At 40.1% G+C, this 21,687-nt stretch overlaps 1 protein-coding gene across 6 annotated transcripts; it reads right to left on the bottom strand.

Annotated features, from left to right (window-relative positions):
• Positions 1-845: 845 nt before the first annotated feature.
• ZNF655 (zinc finger protein 655) lies at positions 846-13,873 on the bottom strand. 6 transcript variants are annotated; one of them, XM_090276689.1, is made up of 6 exons: positions 13,638-13,866; positions 12,569-12,706; positions 11,427-11,512; positions 10,909-11,035; positions 4,873-4,977; positions 846-4,381 (listed from the first exon to the last, which is right to left on the bottom strand). In XM_090276689.1, exons 2-6 carry the CDS (start codon positions 12,702-12,704, stop codon positions 2,991-2,993), a joined length of 1,845 nt encoding a protein of 614 aa, XP_090132815.1. In that variant the 5' UTR covers positions 12,705-12,706; positions 13,638-13,866; the 3' UTR covers positions 846-2,990. The 6 variants fall into 6 exon arrangements, with proteins under 6 accessions (XP_090132815.1, XP_090132809.1, XP_090132810.1 ...); XM_090276686.1 differs by lacking the exons at positions 846-4,381; positions 4,873-4,977 and adding an exon at positions 9,099-9,935 and having other exon boundaries at positions 13,638-13,766; XM_090276683.1 differs by lacking the exons at positions 10,909-11,035; positions 11,427-11,512 and having other exon boundaries at positions 13,638-13,873.
• Between the last annotated feature and the right edge of the window lie 7,814 nt (positions 13,874-21,687).

Raw genomic sequence — 21,687 nt, 5'->3', positions numbered from 1 at the left:
ATCAGTTGCAGACTTATAATAGTGAATCACTGGGGTCTGTAATAGAATGAAGAGTGATCAAAGAAAACTACTCTGGTTGGTATCTAATGCCAACTTCATGATGGAAAGTTTTGGAGTCAAACCGATCTGACTTTTGAACTTGTGTGACCCTAACAAGTTCTTTAATCTTTCTATACCTCAGTTCCTCTGTAAAATGAAGCTAGTTTCCTCGCAGAGTTTATGAGGATTAAGTTTGAATATGTACATACATACATGTACATGTAGGTGGGTGGACAGATAGAAGATAAAATTAGATGTCCCTCAACTATTAGATTTCTCTTCCCTCTCCAACATCAAAACTATAATGACTAAGAACACAAACTCATACTGGACCAATAACTATCAGCAAGCTTAAAGTATTAAGTTACTTGTCCTTGAGGATATTTGGTTTCTAATTTTTTTTTTAATGTATTTGATTAAAAACACACACACATTCTGCCTAGATCTACTGAAACCTCAAATGATCTATTCTTATTTTATGTACCAACAGCATCCAATCAAATAACCCTTTAAATTCTAAACATTCAGACTTTACTCTTCAAGAGTTCTGTGGAAGAGCAAGTATCAGTACACCGGAGAGTGATCTACTCTTGTTGTGAAGTAGGTTTCTGGAAGGAACTGAGTCACAGCCAGGGAGGCGATTCCAAGATTTGCAAATGCTTTTGGCTAAGGTCTTCAGATTTTATTTGAAACAGATCCTCAGATTATCAAACACACCTTTATTCAAGAGGTGGTACAAAAAAGCACACTCCTAAACCAAATGCATACATGTGATTTTTATATATTCTGCTATTTAGGGATTACTTCTGTTTCATAATGACCACAGCTGACTATTATATCTAAACATAAGATTATACAGCCATTGACAGATTTAAAAAAAAAAACAACATGCATTTTCACTTGATTTTACATTTAGATCAACTCATTTAGATCCCTACATTGCCCTGATTAGATCCTGTGCTTGCTGATGGCTAAGAGATAAAATATAGTGGTAGAACTATCCTAGAGGTTAGCCATAAAATGCTTATAAAGCAAGCAATAAATTTTTATATATTTGTTAAGAATCCCTCATGAATATTATAAGATCTGAACTATGAAAGCCTCAATTGCTGGAATGACAACTATAATTTTAAATAACACTTATTCACAAAATATTAAGAAACTTAAGATGGAAAAATATAATAAAATGTTTTGACACAATCTAAAGAATTATGAACTGTTGGTAGGTGTTATGATGGTGGCCCTGAAATCTGGAGCCAACATCCATGATCACGTCTATCAATCAAGATAATCATGTTCCTTTATATGGCCTGTAGACTCTAGTAAAATACAAAGGAATGTGATAATAAATAATTATACACAAAGCCCGCACACTTCAAATACTATCCTGGATTTATGAGGGGAGATTGGGCATGAAAATCCAAATAGGTAAAGAAATAATCTTAACAGTTAAAATTTTATAATACCAGGAACAGAACTGCCACTCTTGAAATATTAAGTAAAAACAGCAATATCTTTGTTGGAAGGCTGAGCTCTCTGCTTTATAAAGCTCTCTGACCTTTTAGTGTGTGTTCTTTATGTGTTGCCCTATCAAAAGCAGACCCCAGCATTTTGCTGGCCTTCAGTGGAAGTATATAAAGTAATTATAAACTTAGACATGCAGAGTAGATGTTGAATGAATATAGCTATGCCACTAGGAGTTTTGTTGGCTCCCTGATGTCCTTATCATCTTTTAGTGGGCTGTGGATGCTTATAAGGCAACCAAGAACTTGGGTATCACTTGAAAATGTCTAGCTGCCTGCCATAAACTCAGGGGAACCAGAATCCTTCATACTTATGGGTGAACAGAATATGGAAATTCACCTCCTTTAAAAGAAGATGCTTTACTTTGGGAAAGACACCAGAACAGCAACATTAAGTAGAGATGGCATACCTGCTGGTGAAAAGCTTAAAACCAAGAAAACATCATTTGAAGCGCTTAAGAAAATGGAGAAATCAACAGAAGTCCAAGTGTTGTGGCTGAAAACAAATAGAAGTGTGGTCCCCAGAAAAAGAGTAGGCCTAACAGTCTGTTTTGGAGAGAACTTGGGCTGAGAAAAAGCTAAATGAGCTACTTTCCAGATACTGATATGTTTTAACATTGGTGTAATAACAATATCTTAGAAAAGCTAGGAACAATACATACCAATTTCAGGAAAAATAAAAATGTTTATAGGCCATATTAAAATAAGAATAGCTTAAATGAATTCCATAAATAAAGTATACATAGTTACTTACAACACCTATTATATTAAAGAATGCCATGAGAAAACAGCACTGCATTCACGATGTCAATCCTCAGACTAGACTCTTCTGCAATGAAAGATTGGGACTATATATTAACGATTTCATATACAAATAATAAACAATTTTCTCTCCAATATTTTGATGCTGAGTAAAGCCAGAAATATGGCAGTAAATCTTTCCATTTGAATTACTTCAGATACTGGTCTACTGTAGATATTCTGATGATGAAAAGGACTCGAACTCCTATACTCAATGGCTTCTCTTGGGTATGGATTCTTTGATGTTGAATGAGGATTGAAATATGACAGCTTCACACACACTTTTATTACATTCATAGGCTTTCTGCATGGAATGAATCTGATGCTGAACAAGGTAGTTTCTGACTGAAGAAGGCTTTTTACATTCATTACAGTGACGGGATTTTATTCCTGTATGAATCCTACAATGATAACTAAAGTATAAACATAGCACGAAGCATTTAACTTCAATATATTCATAGGTTTTCTCATTGGTATCGGTTTGCAGAGTTTAACACTAATAGTTCTCCTACATTCATCACATTCAGAGGATTTCTCTCTGGTGTGGGTTCTCTGAATAAAGGTTGAGCTATGACTGAAGGTATTACCACATTCAGTACATAGATGATTTCTCCCTAGAGTGACCTCTCAGATGTTGAACGAGGCCTGCACTTGACTAAATGTCTTCCCACGTTCATTACATTCATTATGTTTCTCTTTGGTATGAATTCTTTGATGTTGACCAAAATGTGCTCTCTGACTGAGGTTCTTTTCCCATGCATCACAATCAAAGGCTTTTTCTCTGGTGATGACTTCCCGTTGCAGGGCAAGATCTGAGCTATGATTAAAACTTTCCTCAAAATCATTACACTCAGAGGATTTCTCTTTCCTATGAATTTTGTGATGCTGAATAAGGCATAAGGCTTGACTGAAAGCTTTTCCACATTCATTACATTCATGTGTTTTCTCTCTTGAGTGAATTCTTTGATGCTGAGTAAGATGGGAATTCAATCTGAAGTCTTTTCCACATTCATTACACGTATAGGGCTTTTCTCTGAGACGAATTCCTTGATGTTTAATAAAGGCCATCCCACATTCATTGTATTCATAGGCTTTCTCTTCACAGTGAACTTTCTGATGTTCAACAAGGTATGAGGTATGGTAGAAGTCACTGCCACATACAGTACATTTACAAGGCATCTCTCTGTGAATTCTCTGATGTTGAGTAAGATGAACACTACGACTGAAGACTCTTTCACAATTGCTACATTTATAAGATTTTGCTCTACTGTGAATCCTCTTATGCTGACTTATGCCTGAGCTCTGACCAGAAGATTTATCAGATGATTCACTGGACTTATCAGATGCTTCATATTTATAGGGTTTTTCTCTAGTATGTATCCTTTTATGTCGACTAAGACTTGAGCTCTGACTGAAAGATTTTTCACATTCTTTACATTTGTAGGGTTTTTCTCTAGTATGAATTCTCTGATGTCTAGAAAGCGCTGAGCTCTGATGGAAGATTTTCTCACATGCATCACATTTATAGGATTTCTCAGTGGTGGGAATACTCTCACATTTAGTAAGGTGGGAGAACTCCATTAAGCTTTCCTTATACTCCCTACTCTGAAAATCCTGTGTTAGATTTACTTGCTGGTGTTTCTCAGCAGCTGAATTCTGGTTGAGGTTCATGTCATACTTATCAATGTCATCAATGTTCTGTATTCTAAGATCTCTCTGGTCTGTGTTCAGGGTAGATTCCAAACCGAAGCTTTTTTCAGGTTCATTACATTCATTGTTCTCACTGTTGAAAGTTTTCTTGCTGATTGTTATTTGCCTAAACTCTCTCTCCAGGAATAGAAATTTCTTTAGGATTTCCTGAAGTCTTTCTAATCTGTCCTCAGGTTTATATACTTCTCTAGTCTCAGGAACTTGGGTGATATCCTTTTTGAGTCTTCCTACTCTTGCTTTGCATGAATGTACTTCTGAAAGTTTCTGCTTAGGAATCAACAGCTTGTTCTCTTCTCTGGTTTCTGCATCTGATTCAATATATAAATAGAAAATGCAAATGTAATCTGTACACTGTTCTTAGAAAAAGAAAACTCAGAAAGGAGAAAACTAAATAGTCTAGTTACTATCAGGATAAGAAACATTCATTTGCTCTAAAACAGAGGCACAAAATCTCAACAGCAGATATAAGGGCATGAATAGGAACAGTGAGGTAGATTCCAAATGGTTCAGGGTGTGGTAGAAACAGAAGGTACTTTCAGCAGAGTAAGAAGATAACCAATTAGGTTGTATCAAAGGAGAAAATAGTTCAAAAGAATTATAAATAAGCAACTAGAACAGGGGCCTAGTACAACTCGTGGATGATATGGAACAAAATAAATGCAAAGAGTTCATCAAAACTGAAGAGAAAAAGAAAGAGTTCTTCATTCTAGTAAATAGACAGCTCTTCATTCTGATTGCCAAAATAGCTATAACTTGGCTCAACAACTGGACTAATTCCATCTGATTGATTCTGCCTTACCTGAGCAGTCATCTCTTAGGACTTCTCTATTCTTTGTTTCCAGATCAAAGACCTGTAGATCTTGTTCCAGCTGAGAGATCCCATCAGGCTTGGAAATTGGAAATCCTGCTCATAGAGAAGGAAATGGGATGTGGCAATTTATCCCCAGATACCATACCAGCCACGTTTCTCTTAACTAATGGTTAATGGGGAAAGTAAATTCTCAGAAGACATTAGGAAGGCCTAAAGAGTGAGAGTAGCAAAGATGCTCTACAAGGAGCTCCTATTGGTGCTCTATAACACACCTTGTTATAGAGCACAAATAGTTTATGACTTTTGGGAGCAATAGGATTCATTTAAACATTACTCAGACAAGGTAGTTTGTGCATGAGATAATTTCACAAAAATTATCATTATCGTTCCTCACCTGTTGCCTATGTATCAATTGTGTATTAGATCTGGTCTACAGTATTAGACCTGGTCAAAATTGAGAATCATCAAAATATAACTTTGCTGGACTGGAGAAAAGTGAATATTCAAGTACTTATTGTATGGTGAGATGAACTATAGCAAGAAAATCAGTGAAGACTGAATTAATATTCCTAGGATCAATCTCAAGAAAACAATTCATTTCAATTCACATGAGGAAACAAAGAATATGACCCATCTCACCCATCAGGAGCTTATACTCTGTTTAGTCAACAAACATTTATGTGGTATGCAAAGTATATATGGGGATAAAGGGCCCAAGCAGATAAGGTCCATTCCCTCAAGGACCTTACACTCTTAACTGCAGAGACAGATATAAACAACTAACTATAACATGATAGTAAGGAAAGTGCAATAAAAGTGCACCTGCACATAAAATGGTCTCTTTCAGGTTTGCATAATGGACTGCGAAGATCTAACCTGTTTTAAAGTGGAAGTAAGAGGCAGTCTGTTTCTGAAGGGCAGAACTACTATAGTATCAAAGGGGCATTTTTTTTATACATGTTCAGCCTATAAAGCTTCTAGTAACACACATATAAGGTCTAGCTCAAGCCTTTTATCTCCAAAAGCCTTTCTCTTCAATTACTGAATGTCTACAAAAATTATTTGTTCCTCTTATCCTGACATGTCACTACATAATGGAATTTATAGATTTTTAAGTTGGTTTCATCATCACCTCTACCTGATTTAGAAAGTCTCTGATAGTAGGGACCATGTATCTTGTATCTTGCACTTCTTTTAATTCATTAACTTAAGAACTACTCATTGAGTGCCAATTTTGTGCCCAAATGTCAATATATAACAAATAACTACTGTTTTTAAAAGGGCATTGGGCCTGGAAAATATGATAAACCAACAGCTGCCCTCTTGGGATTCCTTGTGAGAGTCTATGAGCAGAGAGATCAGAACAGATGTAAGAAAGACATTTATTCACTGTGTTTCTGAATCCCTGCTGCACATTAGTAGAATCCTTTTGGACACATATTTAGTTAAGGTCCTCCATATCAAATAAAATAGCTATTCAAGTTAAAAAAAAAGTGTGGCTTGAAGCAGCAACATAATTTGCAACGTTCAATTTTGAGATATTTATAAATTTTGAGATAAGTATTTGATAAATAAGACAAATTTTATTTACTTTATATCTACACTTGTCACATATGTACAATAAAAAAGATCATCTTGATGTTGAATTAAGGGTTTGATTTTATTCTTCTGTTTAAATAACACAGAAAGGTATAAGGGAAACTACTTAGCAGGAAGTTAGAAATATAACACTGCCATTCAAAAGAAAACAGGGTTCGCGATATAGACTTAAAGACACCTATATCATCAAAATAGTAAGCTATGGTTTACTAAGCAGTTGGTAGGTACAAAGTACTATACCAAGAGCTGTATAAGCTTTCACTCACTTAATACTCACCATACCTTTATGAGGTAATTACTATACTGCACCCATTTTACAAATGGGAAAAGATTCAAAAGTGTTAATTAACTTGCCCAAGATCATAAGTGGTCAAGCTAGGGCACAAACCCAGACAGTCTTATTTCAGAACATGGCTTTTAAAATCATCTACAGGTAAAAAAAAAATAATGATTGTGAGTGAAACCCATCCTTTCCTCCAAAATATGTATAGAAAGAAAACAGAGGACCAATAAGTTGATAATGGAATAAAAGGTGAACATAATAAAAAGAACAGAAAAACAGTGATTGGAGAACCAGGATCCAACAGATTTGAAGTCATATATGTTTTAATTAAAAGGAATCTAAGAGATCATTAGTGTCAAAGAAATAAAAATCCCTTTATAATAAAAATCCAAACTCCTAGGCACAGTCAGAGCAATATTCTATTTGAGCAAATTCCACTATAAAGAAATAATCTGAACACTCTCCTGAAATTTGTGTTAGTATTAAAAAATGTGGTCTGTAGTTCACATGATTTGCTGTCCTTCCCAAACAAACATTTGAGTAACTACTATGAGCCAAGTACTTACAAATATAATCTACTTGGCACACACCAGAAAGGTAGACATTATTTTTTACGTTTTATAAATGAAGAAAATGAGTGTCAGTGTAAATATTTGCTCAATGTATCACAACTGGTAACTGGAACTAAATTTAATCCCACAGTTTATATTCTTTCTAATCTACCACTAAGGGTCACAGAAAGCATTAAGAAAGGTTTTCCTGTCATTAGTCTAAATGTCTTTTCCTAAATTTAGGTCAGAACTCTGTGCTTTCAAAATAAGCATGTGCTTTGAAGTTTTTCCTTGTTCAAGCCTCTAATCTAAAATGGCTTATTTTTTTATTAAAACCTTTTAATTTTTAAATTTAAACCTTGACCATTTTCTAATTAAATTTATTTTTACTTCATTTGGTCTTTAAAAAAGTATTTAAAACATACCTGATTATTTGGTTTGCTACCTGTACTAGAGCTGTGCTAAGATTCATGCCTCTCTTCCTGTTCCTTAACAAAACGCAAATTAAATCTCTTAGCAATATTGTTCTTGTGTACATACCTATTACAATGAAATATATCCCTAGACAGTTTTACTTCTTCTTGAATGGTATGTCCTTTCCGCTCCCAAACTGTACAACCTTATGCCTGTCTGTTCAATTTATCATAGTCATTTTTAATTGTCATCAGAGTACAGAGCCATAAAAATATAGAAATCACATGTGGTTTGACTAATTGTTCTAAAGCACAAAATAGTGGAAAAAGAGCATGGATTCCAGAGTCAGATGAGAGTCCCAAGTCTAGCTCTGACCCTGTAGGAATCACTTAACTTCTTTGAGCCTGTTTCCTCAGGTATAAAATAGAATAATACCTGTTCATGGGGCTACGGTAAGAATTAAATGAGATATATGTAGTACCTAGCAACATATTGGTTACTCAAGAAAGAATAAATAGCTGTGGCAGTAGCCACAATCACTTTTGTCCCCAGGACATCAACTTCAAAAAGTTAGGGGGTAGATGCCAAACATTCCTGATTTATCAACCCACTTATTATCAACTAGAATGCTGATAGATATGTTTCTAATGCTGTCATCTAACTAGGCACCTGCCACATTGCCCCATGTGAAATGCAATTCAGGCTTCTTTCCCACTCTTAACCTCCATGCTTAATCTTAATTTTAAGCACTAAGCCACAGAAAAAGTCCTTTTGGGTATGATCCTCAAGCCAATAATTCATACACTGTCAACGGAATATACTTCTTTTTGGATTTGATGATAAAAATTATGACTTTTTACCTACTTTTTCACTCTTTTATTCAACTGTTCATATTCTGTATATTTCCAACATAGGCAAAGCACTTAACCAAGGGCCAAAGTTCTGATGTCTCTAACAAATACAACTCAGCGCTACTGCAATGGGGAAAAAAGGTGAACTGGAAAGTAGGGCTGCTAAGTCAGGGACTAAATTATAAAAGTCCTTATTTTATAACACCAACATTAAGCTAAGTTAATTAAGTGCATAACTTTACATTTCATGTGGAGTTTGCTGAACCCACAAATATGAAAGGTCTTCCCAAGGACTATAAAAAATAATTACTAAGGAGATGCTGCTGACTTGGTCACAAAAGCAAATTGAGCAGGAGCATTTCTTGTATGCATTTGTGTCCAGTATGTGTAAGTGTGCATGCATGTCCTGTGTGTGTGAAGAGATGAGAGGAAATGGGATGGAGTTCCATTGAATAGCATGCTGCGCTATTACGCTGATTAAGCTAAGAAGTTTCTTTACTCCAAAAAGCAGGCAGATTAACTGTTGGAAATTATATAATTATTAGATAAAATTTACAGTATCTTACAATTACATATCACTTTACAGTATACAAAGTTGTTAAATATACATTCAATTAGATACCCTGAAATAAAGAAAATGAACTCTTTTGCCCTCCCATTTCCCCTCCATCAAGGACAGAGGTAAGAAACATGTGATCAAGAAAGGTCATATAAATGCATTAATCTGTTTAGCAATAAAGAAGAAAGGGGACAAAGGCAGGACCTTGGAGGTGACCACAGGGACTTAAAGGAAGAAGACTAGAATGTTAAATATGAGGAAAGCCCAGGGGTCACAGGAGAGTTAGGCATCAGAAGGGGAAGGTCCTGTTCACTACAGAAGGAGGGGCATACAGCATATGTTCCACATTCTAAAATAACATGAAAAGATCGTAACTGAAGAGCTGGAGTTGAACTTTGTGGTTCCTCAAACACAAGTAGATGAGACCACCAACCATAGCTTCTGAATGAACTCAAAATTCAGGATACAAAATGCATCTGGTTGCAACAAGGGCTTCCTTGGCCCCTTAGAAATTTAACAAAGGTCATTTGAGGAGCTGCAATTTTACATAGTGGTGGCATCCTGGGAGCATCTATTCCATCAATCAAGTGTAATATCTTATAATCGTGGAAAAGGAGTTTCCGAGTAGGGACGAGCAATATCGATGGGAAGCCGATACTTGGGCCATCTCTTGGAGATTCCTGCTGAAAGTACTGCAAGTGTTTCTCCAGAGAAAGCACTTGCCTGGGTATGACTCAGGGCCGGGCAGGAATTCACACTATGAATCCGGGTGGTGGGAAGACGGAGAAGTATGCCTACAAAGATCAAAGAGCCAGCAATGGGAAACAAGCTAAAACCTTCCCCGGGGGCAGCTGCCTCCCCACAGACAAGACCTCATTAATCCTGAGTGTAATCAAGGCAATAAAGCAGCACCCTGGATGCCACTAGCATAGGCAAAGCAAAAATAAAGAAAGAAAGAAACAGACAGAAAAGGAAAACTGTGATTAAATATACACATAAATAAAAAGAACAAAAACAGAGACAGGGAAAAAAAAAAGGAGGAAAAGGAGCAATGCTCACATCAAGGGGGCTGCCAACAACCCCCACTGATGCTTCTCCACAGCACCACAGGTTGCCTAATCTCGGATGCCTACTGTACCATCCAAATGACAAAGGAGAGACATGGTTTAAGTCTGAGACTTCTGCTGCTTGCAATGAGGTTACTTAGGATTACCATCTAGGTGACTCACTAAAATGTACGCACAGTGAGTCATGCCTTTAAATGAAGTCTCTCAAATTCTGCCAGCTTAGAGATGAATTTAGGGATCTTAAAGGGTGAAGCATTACTCAACAAGAAGGATTTAAGCCTATCTTTTAAAAAGGCATTTCTTCTTCCAAAGAAAATGGGAAACTCAGATATAGGGGCACTGAATGACCAGCAAAGAAAGTGTCTGGTTGTGGGTTGGGAGGCCCTAGAGTCTCTCTCAATAAAAAAATTAAAAGGTAGGGAAGGTGAAAACTTAGGCAAAGCACAAGCAACTTTCCCTTTTCTATAGGGGAACAGATACCCCACAAAAGCAGGAACCATTAACTCAGGATAGGGAGTAGACTGTCTCGTCCTGAAACCCCCAAAGGAAAACCACTCCCAGAGGAGATGAACTTAAAGATAGAGGATTCAGAGGTTCTAAGGCCTGGAATCTGAGCCAAACTCTATACTTTCTCAGACATCTCACACTTACTCAGTAAAGAAATCCCAACAGATCAACTGAATAAAAAGACAGTCCTTACCCAGTGAGACCACGTTCCCATAATTCTCTAACATCACTTCTCTGTAGAGATCCCTCTGAACAGGGTCCAGGCATCCCCATTCCTCTCGAGTAAGGTGCACAGCCACATCCTCGAATGTCACAAACTCCTGAAATAACACAGCCTGGCTGCTCTTGGGAATGAGGCCACTACAGCATCATGGCCACAAAGTGAAGGAGAATATACAGAGTCTCCAGTGTGTATTTATGTTAGGGAGAAGTGAGAACAGGTTAGAATCTAGGGAATAAGTTCCATAATGCTTTAACATCTAATAAGTACCCATCACAACACTAGGGCTAAAGAAGAAACGGTGTTTGCTGGTGGTGTCTGGAAAGATGGAAAGGTGGTTTGTGTAAAGTCCAGGTCTCTGAAGAGATCAGTTCCAAAACTGGAGTCTGCTACTGAAAAAAATTCCAGGCAAGGTTTACAGATGGGGTGAGGGAATGGCCACACTCAACCAGCAGCAACAGTTCCTGAGGAAAAGAGGTTCCTCAGCTCACCTGGTACCTGGCTGTCAGGAGCGCAGCTGCCTGGTCTCCTGGGCTTCCCTCGTGGGGAAGAGCAGGCACCTGGGGAACAGGTGGAGCTAAGGGAGGAGAAAGGAGCCAAGAGTGAGAGCAGCCCTTCCCCAGGGCTCCCTTATAGAAGAGAGAGTCAACAGGACCCTTCTTCATATCAACATTCTAGTAAAACCACTGAATGCTTATCAGGTATTGAGTGTGTCTCCTCTGCTCCTTTTCAGCACTTGCATGCCCTGCTTACCCATGTTTAGACCCATGATTCAGGATTTTAAGCACTATACCTGTTTTGCAGACGTGCAAAGCAAAGCATTAAGAGTTTGCAGTGACTTGCCCAGGGCCATGGTTATATAGTAGACTTCTGACCCTTTCCTAGCCCCATTCTATAAACATCACTAAGCCTTTCTGTTGTGAAGGAGCACTGTCTCTGCAGCCAATGTGTAAGGCCCCTAAGAATAAGGAATGTCCGTCTGTTTCCTCACAATCTTTTCCACACTCCCACAATGCCCCACAGCACTCTACATAGTGTGGCATCCAATCAGTGATAATGACACACAAGTTATTCCACTGCAGTTGGCCATAAGTATTCTAAGATAAGATTCTTACAAAACAAAGGAAGTACAATACAATAAAAATGTTATTGTAGAGTCAATATATGAAATATATACATTCATAACAGGCACTGTGCTCAACCAAGGAGCTAAATGAGTGTTTCCTTGACCAAAATTAAATTAGTCACAAATACTGCAGTTTCAACAGAACGGCAAGTGGCAAAGCACAAAAGGTCATCAAGGAGGGAAGACACTAAGTGAAGGGAAGGGTTCGACCCTAAACCTAAGAAGAAATAAAAGCCAGACAAGGATTGTGAGATGTGGCAAAAACAGCATATATTAGAAGTTATCGTAAATGTGGTAACTGGGATGAAGCAAAAGATGTATAAATGAAAAACAGCTGGAGCAGAGTGAGTGAATACTACTGAACTGAGTCACCTCTGTCCCTCCCTTCCAGACCTCCCTCTAGAGGTCACCTTCTTATTGAAGTTACCGGCCTTTCTCATACCAGGCCCAGAAGCTCCTCTACACTCCCATTCTCCTGGATGTAAGTACTCTCTCTCTCTGTCTTACCCCCAGTGAGTCCCTGTTCCATGTCGGTGTCCTGCAGGAACTGACGCTCTGGTGGCAGACCCTCAGACTGGGTCTCCAGAGACTGAAATTGGACCCTTGGTGATCCTGCTGCTTCCTGGGCTGATATTTCCTCCATCCCTGTTTTGGAGGACAATGATCATCACTGCGGGATGAGATTAGGAGAAATCATTGTAATAAGTTAAAATAGCCAATAATTTCATGTCCTCAGGACTTAGTAAAGTACCTTATATACTGTAGATAAGTAAAAATAGTCAATACTAAATAAAAATAGTCGATAATGATTAACCAACTGAACAATGGAATTTGTGGGACTTAAAAAAAATCAAGAAAGTACAATTTAATATAATAAAGATTTCTGTGGAAAGGCTAAAATATTTGACATTTACAAACCTCTTTAAAGACTCAAGTTCGTACGCAGAGAAATATGCTAATTATGATTACTCGTTATTTTTTTAAGCGCAGACCCCCTAGAAATTACTTGGTAATACTCTGTCCACTTTCAATTACTAAATGGTTTTGACTAGTAATAAAATTCCATTTTTGGGATCAGAACCTTCGCTAACTCAGACTAGGTAGGCAGGTTTTTTTTCCTGACAGTAACCCAGGGAAGAGCTGCGATTCAAACAGGTTTTGAATGGTGTCCTTCAAACCCAAGGGCGCGACAGGGTTCTGTACCCCTTACGCCACAGGGTCTGTCCGGCTTTCTGCAACCCTCAGAAAGGGCCCTCGCGCCGGGTCCTCTGAAGGCCTCTCCCAGCGCAGCCCTCCTCCCACTTCCCTGTTAGGTGAAAACATGGTCCCAAAAGGACGAGGCTGGCCACAGATACCCAGCTCACACCAAGGCACGGTCACCGGATCCTGACAGCGGAATTTTCAGTCCGCAGAGCAAACCAGGAGTGAGGAAAAAGAGGCCCTCGCTACACCGGCCCCGCGGGCTCCTGGGGACGGAAACCGCTGTAGGCGGGACCAGGCGCTCCCACCTCCTCCCCGCGAACCAAAACAAAGGGCCATCCCCACCGCGACCCCAGAATAGCTTCCAAGGACTCACCCGAGTGGAGCAGCGACCCAACCTGCCGTCCCGTCGCAGACACCCTTGCTCGCAGGGCCACCCCCGCCTTTTGAGGGTCGCTCTACACCGCTTGGAAGGCGGTGCTTCTCAGTGGCACTTCCGGAGGCGGAGTCCGGCGGCGGGGTACTGAGGGCAGGCACCGGATGAAGGCACTGGCTGAAGGCCCCGGATGAGGTGTGGGGACTCCGAGGCTATTCTGCGTGGCTTTTCCCCTCCTAACCTGCCAGCCCCACTGGGCCGGCTTTGTAGCCAGCGTACCGTCATGACTGACGGGGCTGCCTTTGGAAAGTGCCCGTGCTGGCCCTTCCTTGCTTCAGCCAATCTTCGAGACTTCCTGCGGGTTGGTGGGCAGCACTTATGTTTATCGGGAGGTGAGGGGGAGTGGCAGACCTAAAGGTCGGACTTCTCTGAGTCAGCGGGTCAGGAACTAGCACAAGGGTACACTATACACGATTAAAGAGGATTGAAGGCTCTTTGGTTATAGAAGGTACACAGAGAGTCGGGAATAGGAATCTACTAAGGTTCTTGGGGGGAGGAAGGAGCATTGGGCAAACTGCAGCGGAAGAAGGAAACAGAATGGAAAAAAGCCACGTTTCTGCACAGACTGGACTATGCAGAAACAAGGGTAGGTAAAGCACCGAGAACTTGGACAGGCAAGCTGGAGTGCTGGAACAGAGGCCCCTAGAGCATTATGATGTCATGATCCTTAAACAATGTGGTCTTGTGGATCTGTTAGGGACTGGCAAGTCTCTTAATCAAAAAAGTGATATGAAAGGGATTTAGATATTACTCCTTTGTTTAAGCTTGCAATCAAATTTATCCTTTAGTGCTATTTACCATCAAATTAAATATAAGAAAAACGAAGAGTGGCATTCTATATGTTTTTTCAAACTACATCAGCCTCCTTGAGTATCATTGGCATCAATCCTTAACAAAGAGTGGTAAGAAACAGTAGCTACAACTTGGCTTCCGAGCAAAATTTTCTTTCAGTGGTTTTTATAACAAGTGGAAACAATTAACTAATTCATAAAATTTGTGATTTTTAGTTTAAACCATATAGCTAAAAAAATGTATGAGCAACTGAGCACTTTATTAATTTTTCCTTGATGCCCACCATTGCACTAGGCATGGATAGATACAAAAGAAGTAAATTTCACACCAGAGTTAATACATGCTCTAAATATGGGTTTGTCTTCCCTACTGCTTTGCCTCCACCAGACCATCACCTGAGACCTTACAGGATGCCTCATTCATTGGACATACCTTAAACTAAAGAACCCATTACATAGTCAAGGAGGTATGACAATGAGCTTGTAACCACAGAACTTATGGTGCTTACTCATCATTCAGAAGCAGCTAGCCTGACAGAACTGTGGAAAGGCATGTATTGAAAACTCAGCTAAATTGCTGATACGAGATATAGCACTTGCATAGTTGGGGATACAGTATATGCATTGATATACACTGAACCAATAATATAAATATGGACTGGTGCAGCTGTAACAGGGGTCCCCCAAATTCCCCACAGCCCATGGTTTGGGGAATGGGGGATGGGACTCAGTGGAACACAGCCATTTTTCCAAAGAGGTGCCTTTGCATATTGAGAAAGTGTAGCTAGTTTTGTTACAGAACCCCTGGGCTGCTCCTGTTAGAAACAAGGACATAGTGACTCCCAAACCAGTAAAAAGTCATTAGTAACAAAGAGCAAATGTAATTAAAGGGTCTTAAGAGCAAATGTAATTAGAGGATCTCTGAGAAGGGAGCTGACAGCACTGGCATATCTACAAACCACAGAACGGGCATTTAGATAACCGTGTTAGATTGTAACTCCGGAGTAACCAGTAATGGAGAAATGGGGAAGAAGGAGAGGGGATGGGGAGCTAATTGCGTTAGGGAGGGGGAGCTAATCGCTCTCACTTTAGGGCAAGGAAGATAATCACTTTAGGGTGCCAATTTTAGGGTGGAGAAGATAATCACTTTAGGGTGGCAATTTCGGGTGTAAAAGATAATCACTTTAGGGTGGCAATTTCAGGGTGGGGAAGCTAAGACTATAAAACCAGTTTCCTTTGTCTACTTGGCACGCACATTGTCCTGGCTGTGAGGGTGCGCCCGGCTCTGCAGACTCGTGAATAAAGGCCTCGCTTTACTGCTCAAGTCCTGTGTCCCAGTTTTTATTGTGAGCGTTTCTCACACTCCAACTGAACACAAACCCACTGGCTCTTTAGTTAGGGGCCCGATTGCCCACCGCCAGAATTATAACTCTCAATACCAGAGTTTAGTGAAAAGAAAAAGAGTTGTTTATTTAACAGTTATATAGATTTAGATTATTTGTGGATTTCTGCTGTTAAGTCTTATGTTTTTTAAAACACCCGTAAACACATATCCTTGCCTCCCCCCTACCAAACCTTGCCAGTCTTAGGAAAGTCAGAAACACAGTTTCCCTACTTTCCAAACACATTTCAGCTTTACCAGCAGCTGCCAATCACTCAATTCTGATTGGGAGGTCCTTTCTGTGCTGTGGTGCCCTCCAGCTCTCAATGCAGAACTGCCTGGATTCTCAGCCTCCTTGTAAACTGCCTTCTTCCTGCAAACCACATGGATCTCCTCTCCTTCTCAAAACTGCATGGCGAGAGCCTCTTAAAGCAGCCTGGAGACCCCTTCTCCAAGACACATGGAGGGAGCACACGAGAGCGAGAGCCTCTTAAAGTGGCCTGGAGACCCCTCTCAAAACCGCATGGAGAACTTAGCTTCTTTATTCCGCATTGAGAAAGCCCCTTCACCAAGCCGCATGGAGGGGGCAAGAGAGAGCTAAAATGTCTGCAGCTGCTTATATATCCCTGACTGCGTCCTCTGATGCAGTGGGTGTTGCAAACAGTTCTGACTACCATTCACAGAACCTTCCGTAGGCTCTGTGTGCTTTTTCCATACCATCCCCTGGTTCAAGACCCCTCCCATCTATCTGAGGCTTTGGATGCATTAAACTTCCCTGGCTGGTTTAGCTCAGTGGATTGAGCGTCGGCCTGCGAGCTAAGTGTCGCTGGTTCGATCTTCCAGTCAGGGTACATCAGAGAAGGAAAACTCTGACTCGAAAAAACCTCCGCTGCCTTGCGGCATACCTCTTCAGGGGAAAGGCTAAGGGAGTAAACCCCGACAGAAAATCCGGAGCCGGAGTCCCTAAGGCGGTTTGACGTTGTAGTCAACACCGGCAACTCCTGCGGCGCACCTGAACCCAAGCTGTATCGACTCCGTCTTTCCCTTGGACCCTTCAGCTGCGAAGAGAGGGGGGGTCTGCTGCATGGGCAACAGCAGACCCTCCATATTACCCTGCCCAGGCTCTGTAGCTTCAGCGTCATCGCAAGATGTCGATTCAACACGGGAGGAGACAGATACCATGTCACTCCCGAGTCGGACTGCACAGCCATTCTCGGCGGTGCAGATAGACTCTTAAGAAGCTACACCATCGTCTCTCGAGACGGACCGCTGCCGACGACCACGACGGATGCATTAAAGCCATTTTGCATAAGAAAGACACTAGCCACCAGCCTCAGGCATGTGGAGGCATTCTAAAAGCTGCTTCCTTCTCCCCATCCCCCAGTCTCAAACTCTGGGGATTTTTGGACTCCCCTGTTTCTGTAACAGTTTCAGAGCCAAAGAGATGGGAAGGGCTTTGGCCATGGAATGGTGACAAAAGAGCTTACAGAGCCTGGGCAAGGTTCTACTAATGGCCAGAACTGGTTACCACACCCACTGCATCACAGGCTGCAGTCAGGAATTTAAAAATAAGAGGGCAGCCATTAAGCAAAAAAGGGTTATGCAGTCTGAGAAAAGGAAGGAGCAGCTATGCGGTTCATAGGAATGATCTGGCCATGGGGCTTGGGCTAGCAAGAAAGTTGGCATGCTACTGCTTTAATCATGCCAACTTCGGCAGACTCCAAGCCACCAAGGACTCCACCTGGCAAATCTGGACTTTTGGACTTTTGAAACTCAGGACATGCAAAGAGGACTCTGTTAAAACCTGGACTTCACCATGATCCAGTGCAAAATGGCACATACTTTCCTGGACTATTATAAGGAGGCTGATGACATCATACCCCAGATCATGAAGGAGAAAGCTGACAGATAAGGAATGGGGACCTTCTGGGCATGATTTTGGCTTCTAGCCTTTTGGGAAGCAAGGGAAGTGCTGGGTCCCATGGAGTAACAGGGCTCTGAGCTGAAGTGCTCACAGCCCTCCTCAGGTTGGAATATTGTAAATAAAGACCTGTTTTCCTCAACACTAATTGTTGGGTTTTACACCAAGGCACCACATGAAAGAACCCCATTTTCCTTGGTAACACAGCTGCTGTGGAAAACAGTATGGAATTTTCTCAAAAACTAAAAATGGACCACCTTTTGGTCCGGCGATACCACTGCTAGGATTATACCCAAAGAATCCTGAAATGCCAATTCAAAAGAACCTATGCACCCTTATGTTCATAGCAGCGTTATTTACAATAGCCAAGTGCTGGAAACAAGCCTAAGTGTCTTATCAGTGGATGAATGGATTAAAAAACTGGTACATTTACACAATGGAATACTATGCAGCAGAAAGAAAGAAGGAACTCCTACCTTTTGCGACAGCATGGAGGGAACTGGAGAGTATTATGCTTAGTGAAATAAGTCAGGCAGCGAAAGACAAATGCCATATGATCTCAACTCTTACGGGAACCTAATGAACAAAACAAAGAAATGAGAAAAATAGAACCAGAGGTATGGAAACAAGTAACAGACCAACAGTGACCAGAGGGAAGGGGGCACAGAAGGCAAAGTGTCTAGTCAAGGAACTAGTATAAATGACCTATGGACATGGACAACAGGGTAGGAATTGACTGTGGGAGAGGGATCAGGGTGGGTGGGGCAGGTGAAAGCAATGGAGGGAAATGGGACAACTGTAATAGAACAACAATAAAAAATTTGAAAAAATATAAATACAGTATCATGTCTCCAATATAAAGACTACAGGAACTAAGGGGTCAAAATAATCGTAGCCCCTACTACTGTCATCCAGTAATGCATTTTTGGGATTTGTGCTTCCTATTTCCAGACCTAGAGTCTGCTGGGTTATGGTCCAGATTATCTAAAGAACATTTCTTTAAGGAGATACTTTGTGTTCCATTGAACTGGAAACTGAGAATAGCACCAGGCCACTTTAGGTTCCTTGTGCCAGTAGAGCAGTAGGCAAAGAACAGAGTTATTATAAATGCCCCCACAGTCCCTGCCATACACACTGCATAAATAGGAAAACATATTCAGCTAGTTGCATTCAATAACCCACCTTCAATCTCTTTAATGTAAAAATAGGGGTGGAGGTATAGAGGAAAGAGGGCAGGTTTATACAAAGAAGAAAAACAATGCATAATAATGTGATGGAACTTAAGAGCTATGACTTGAAACACTGGATGAAAATATGAGGGAAAAGTTCTGGTAATATGATGTCTTCGAGGAGGACCATAGGTTAGCAAGCCAGCCAGTGATAAGAATAAAAGATACTCAAGTGGGTTATTGAAGAGTCATGTGGAAATAGAGAAAACAACAGCAACCACAGCAAGGTCCAACCACCTCGTAAGGAACAGAACATTTTTCAGGGCTTGGAAGTTTATTCAGAATATCACATAATCACGACTAGCCTCTGTAGTGGGTGACTGTTCCTTTTGTGAACTTTCAAATGTTATACTTAAACTTGTCTTGGAACTTAGAGTGGTGTTGCAGTCATTCAAGTTCTCAGACACTGTTTTATTAAAAATGAGGTTTCTTAATCTACTTATGAAATAACGGTAAAAATCGTAATTATTGTGATGACATTCTGACAGCAAAAATGCCTCATATTTGACTTACTATAGTAATTCCACTATTGTTATTCTGAAAAGTTCCTGGAAACTTTAGCCAAGTTCAGAATCTTACAACTTCTAGTACTGGAAAGAATGTCTGTTGCCCATAAAGCAAGTATTTGAAAATACTGACCATTCAAGTGGCAATGCATAATCAGGGTCCTCAGAGAAGCAACGACTTTGGTTTTGTAAAGCCACTCATTTTTTTTATAATTATTTTTATTTAAAATATTTTTGAGATATAATTTAAATACCATACCATTCACACAAACTATACAAGTCAATGATATTTATTATAGTATGCTTACAAAGAGTGCAACCATCATCACAATCAGTTGTAGAACATTTTCATCACCCTCAAAAATAGCCATACCTAATAACAGTCTCTTCCTATTCCTCCCCTAACCCTGGGGAACTACTAATTACTCTCTGTTTATGTATTTGCCTATTCTGGACACTTCATATAAATGGGATCCCACAGTATATGGTCTTTTGTGAGAGGCTTCTTTCACCTAGCATATTTCTGAGGTTCATTCACGTCGTTACATGTACCTATACTTCATTCCTTTGTATGGCCCAGTAGTATTGAATTCTATGGACAACTACATTTTGTTTCTCTATCACTTGATGGATATCTGAGCTGTTTCTACTTTTTGACTATTATGAATTATACAGCTATAAACATTTATATATGTTTTTGTTTCTCTTGAGTATATACCTAAGAATGGAATTATTGGGACACATGTTAACTCTATATTTAACAATGTAAGGAAATGCCAGACTGTTTTCCAAAGTGGTGGCACTAGTCAGCATGTTTGCCACTACAGTGTATTTGGGTGTTCAATAAGAAAAAGTGGAAGAGACTTCTGGCCAAGATGGAGGCGTAGACAAACACACTGCATCTCCCTCCACAACTAAGAAGGAATACAACTACCTCAAAATTATAAACAACCAGAACTTCCAAAAAATCAAACTGCATGGAAGTCCAACAAAGATACAAAGAAGAAATATTCATCCAGACAGTATTCCTAGCCAATACGCTTTGCCTGAAAATCTTTAAATTGTCACAAATCTCAAAATTTTTTTCCAAAATACTTATTGAAAAAAATCTGCATATAAGTGGACTCACGCAATTCAAACCTGTGTTGTTCAAGGGTCAGCTGTATAACTAAAAACCCTGGATATTATATTAAAAACTTAAGACTCTATAAGGATCAGGGAGCACAGAGCCAAGGGACAGCAACAGGGCTGAGTCCCTGGCTGGCTTTCTTCTTGCCCTACGTATCCCAGATTTGGAGCTGAAGCAGCCAGCAACCTGGAAAATGGAACAAGCACACACAGAGAAAAGCTTCTCCAAACATGCTGTCTACCCTAAGCACCAGGAAAAGGACCACACAGCAAGACAGAAAACCTTTAGATAAAAATTGGTCTACTTCAGCTAACACCACAGAATCCGCTGTGGCCCCACCCCCACTCCTACAGTGCTGTTACAAGGCTTTGAACCACCCAGTCCTCAACAATGTCTGTGGCAGCACACTGGGAATCACCTGAAGAACTTTAAAAAGTGCTGATGTCCAAGTCCCACTTCAAAAGATTCTGATTTAACTGATTCCAGATTCCAGGATTTAAAAGCTCCCTCAGGGATTCTGACATACGTCCAAGACAGAGAAACACATGGTATTTTTTTAAAAACCCATTTTACCACCACCAGTTTTTAGGAACTCTTCAGGGCTTCCTTTCTCTTTTAGCATCAATTACACACTTTTGAGTTCCTGTAGATTGCATGCATACCAGGCAATGCTGGTGCCTTTCTTTTTTTTTCATTGTCTAAATCCTCCACCTTTCAAAAGTTCAACGTAGCTTTAAAAATTTATTTTTCCTTTTTTCATTAAAAAAAATTTAGTTACAGTCAATTTCAGGTATACAGCACAGTGGTTAGAAATTAATGTAACTTATGAAGTGATCACCCAACAAATCTAGTGCCTGACACCACACATAGTTATTACAACATTACTGACTGTATTCCCTGTGCTGTACTTTACACCCCCATGACTATCCTGTGACTGCCAATTTGAACTTCTTAATCCCTTCACCTTTTTCACCCAGCCATCCAACCCCCTTCCCATTTGACATCTATCAGTTTGTTCTCTGTATCGATGACT

The sequence above is a fragment of the Furipterus horrens genome, unplaced genomic scaffold, assembly GCF_987537825.1.
Source record: "Furipterus horrens unplaced genomic scaffold, mFurHor1.1.pri manual_scaffold_5, whole genome shotgun sequence".
Taxonomy (NCBI): Eukaryota; Metazoa; Chordata; class Mammalia; order Chiroptera; family Furipteridae; genus Furipterus; species Furipterus horrens.
This window is presented reverse-complemented; position numbering and strand designations above follow the sequence as displayed.

What these genes read in the sequence shown, in the direction of transcription:
- ZNF655 (XM_090276689.1), bottom strand. Translation starts at nt 12,704, where the DNA reads ATGGAGGAAATATCAGCCCAGGAAGCAGCAGGATCACCAAGGGTCCAA. An exon ending in TCCTGACAGCCAGGTACCAG is followed by an intron (nt 11,036 to 11,426) that starts GTGAGCTGAGGA and finishes GTGTTATTTCAG; the next exon opens with GAGTTTGTGACATTCGAGGA. An exon ending in CCTAAGAGATGACTGCTCAG is followed by an intron (nt 4,382 to 4,872) that starts GTAAGGCAGAAT and finishes ATATTGAATCAG; the next exon opens with ATGCAGAAACCAGAGAAGAG.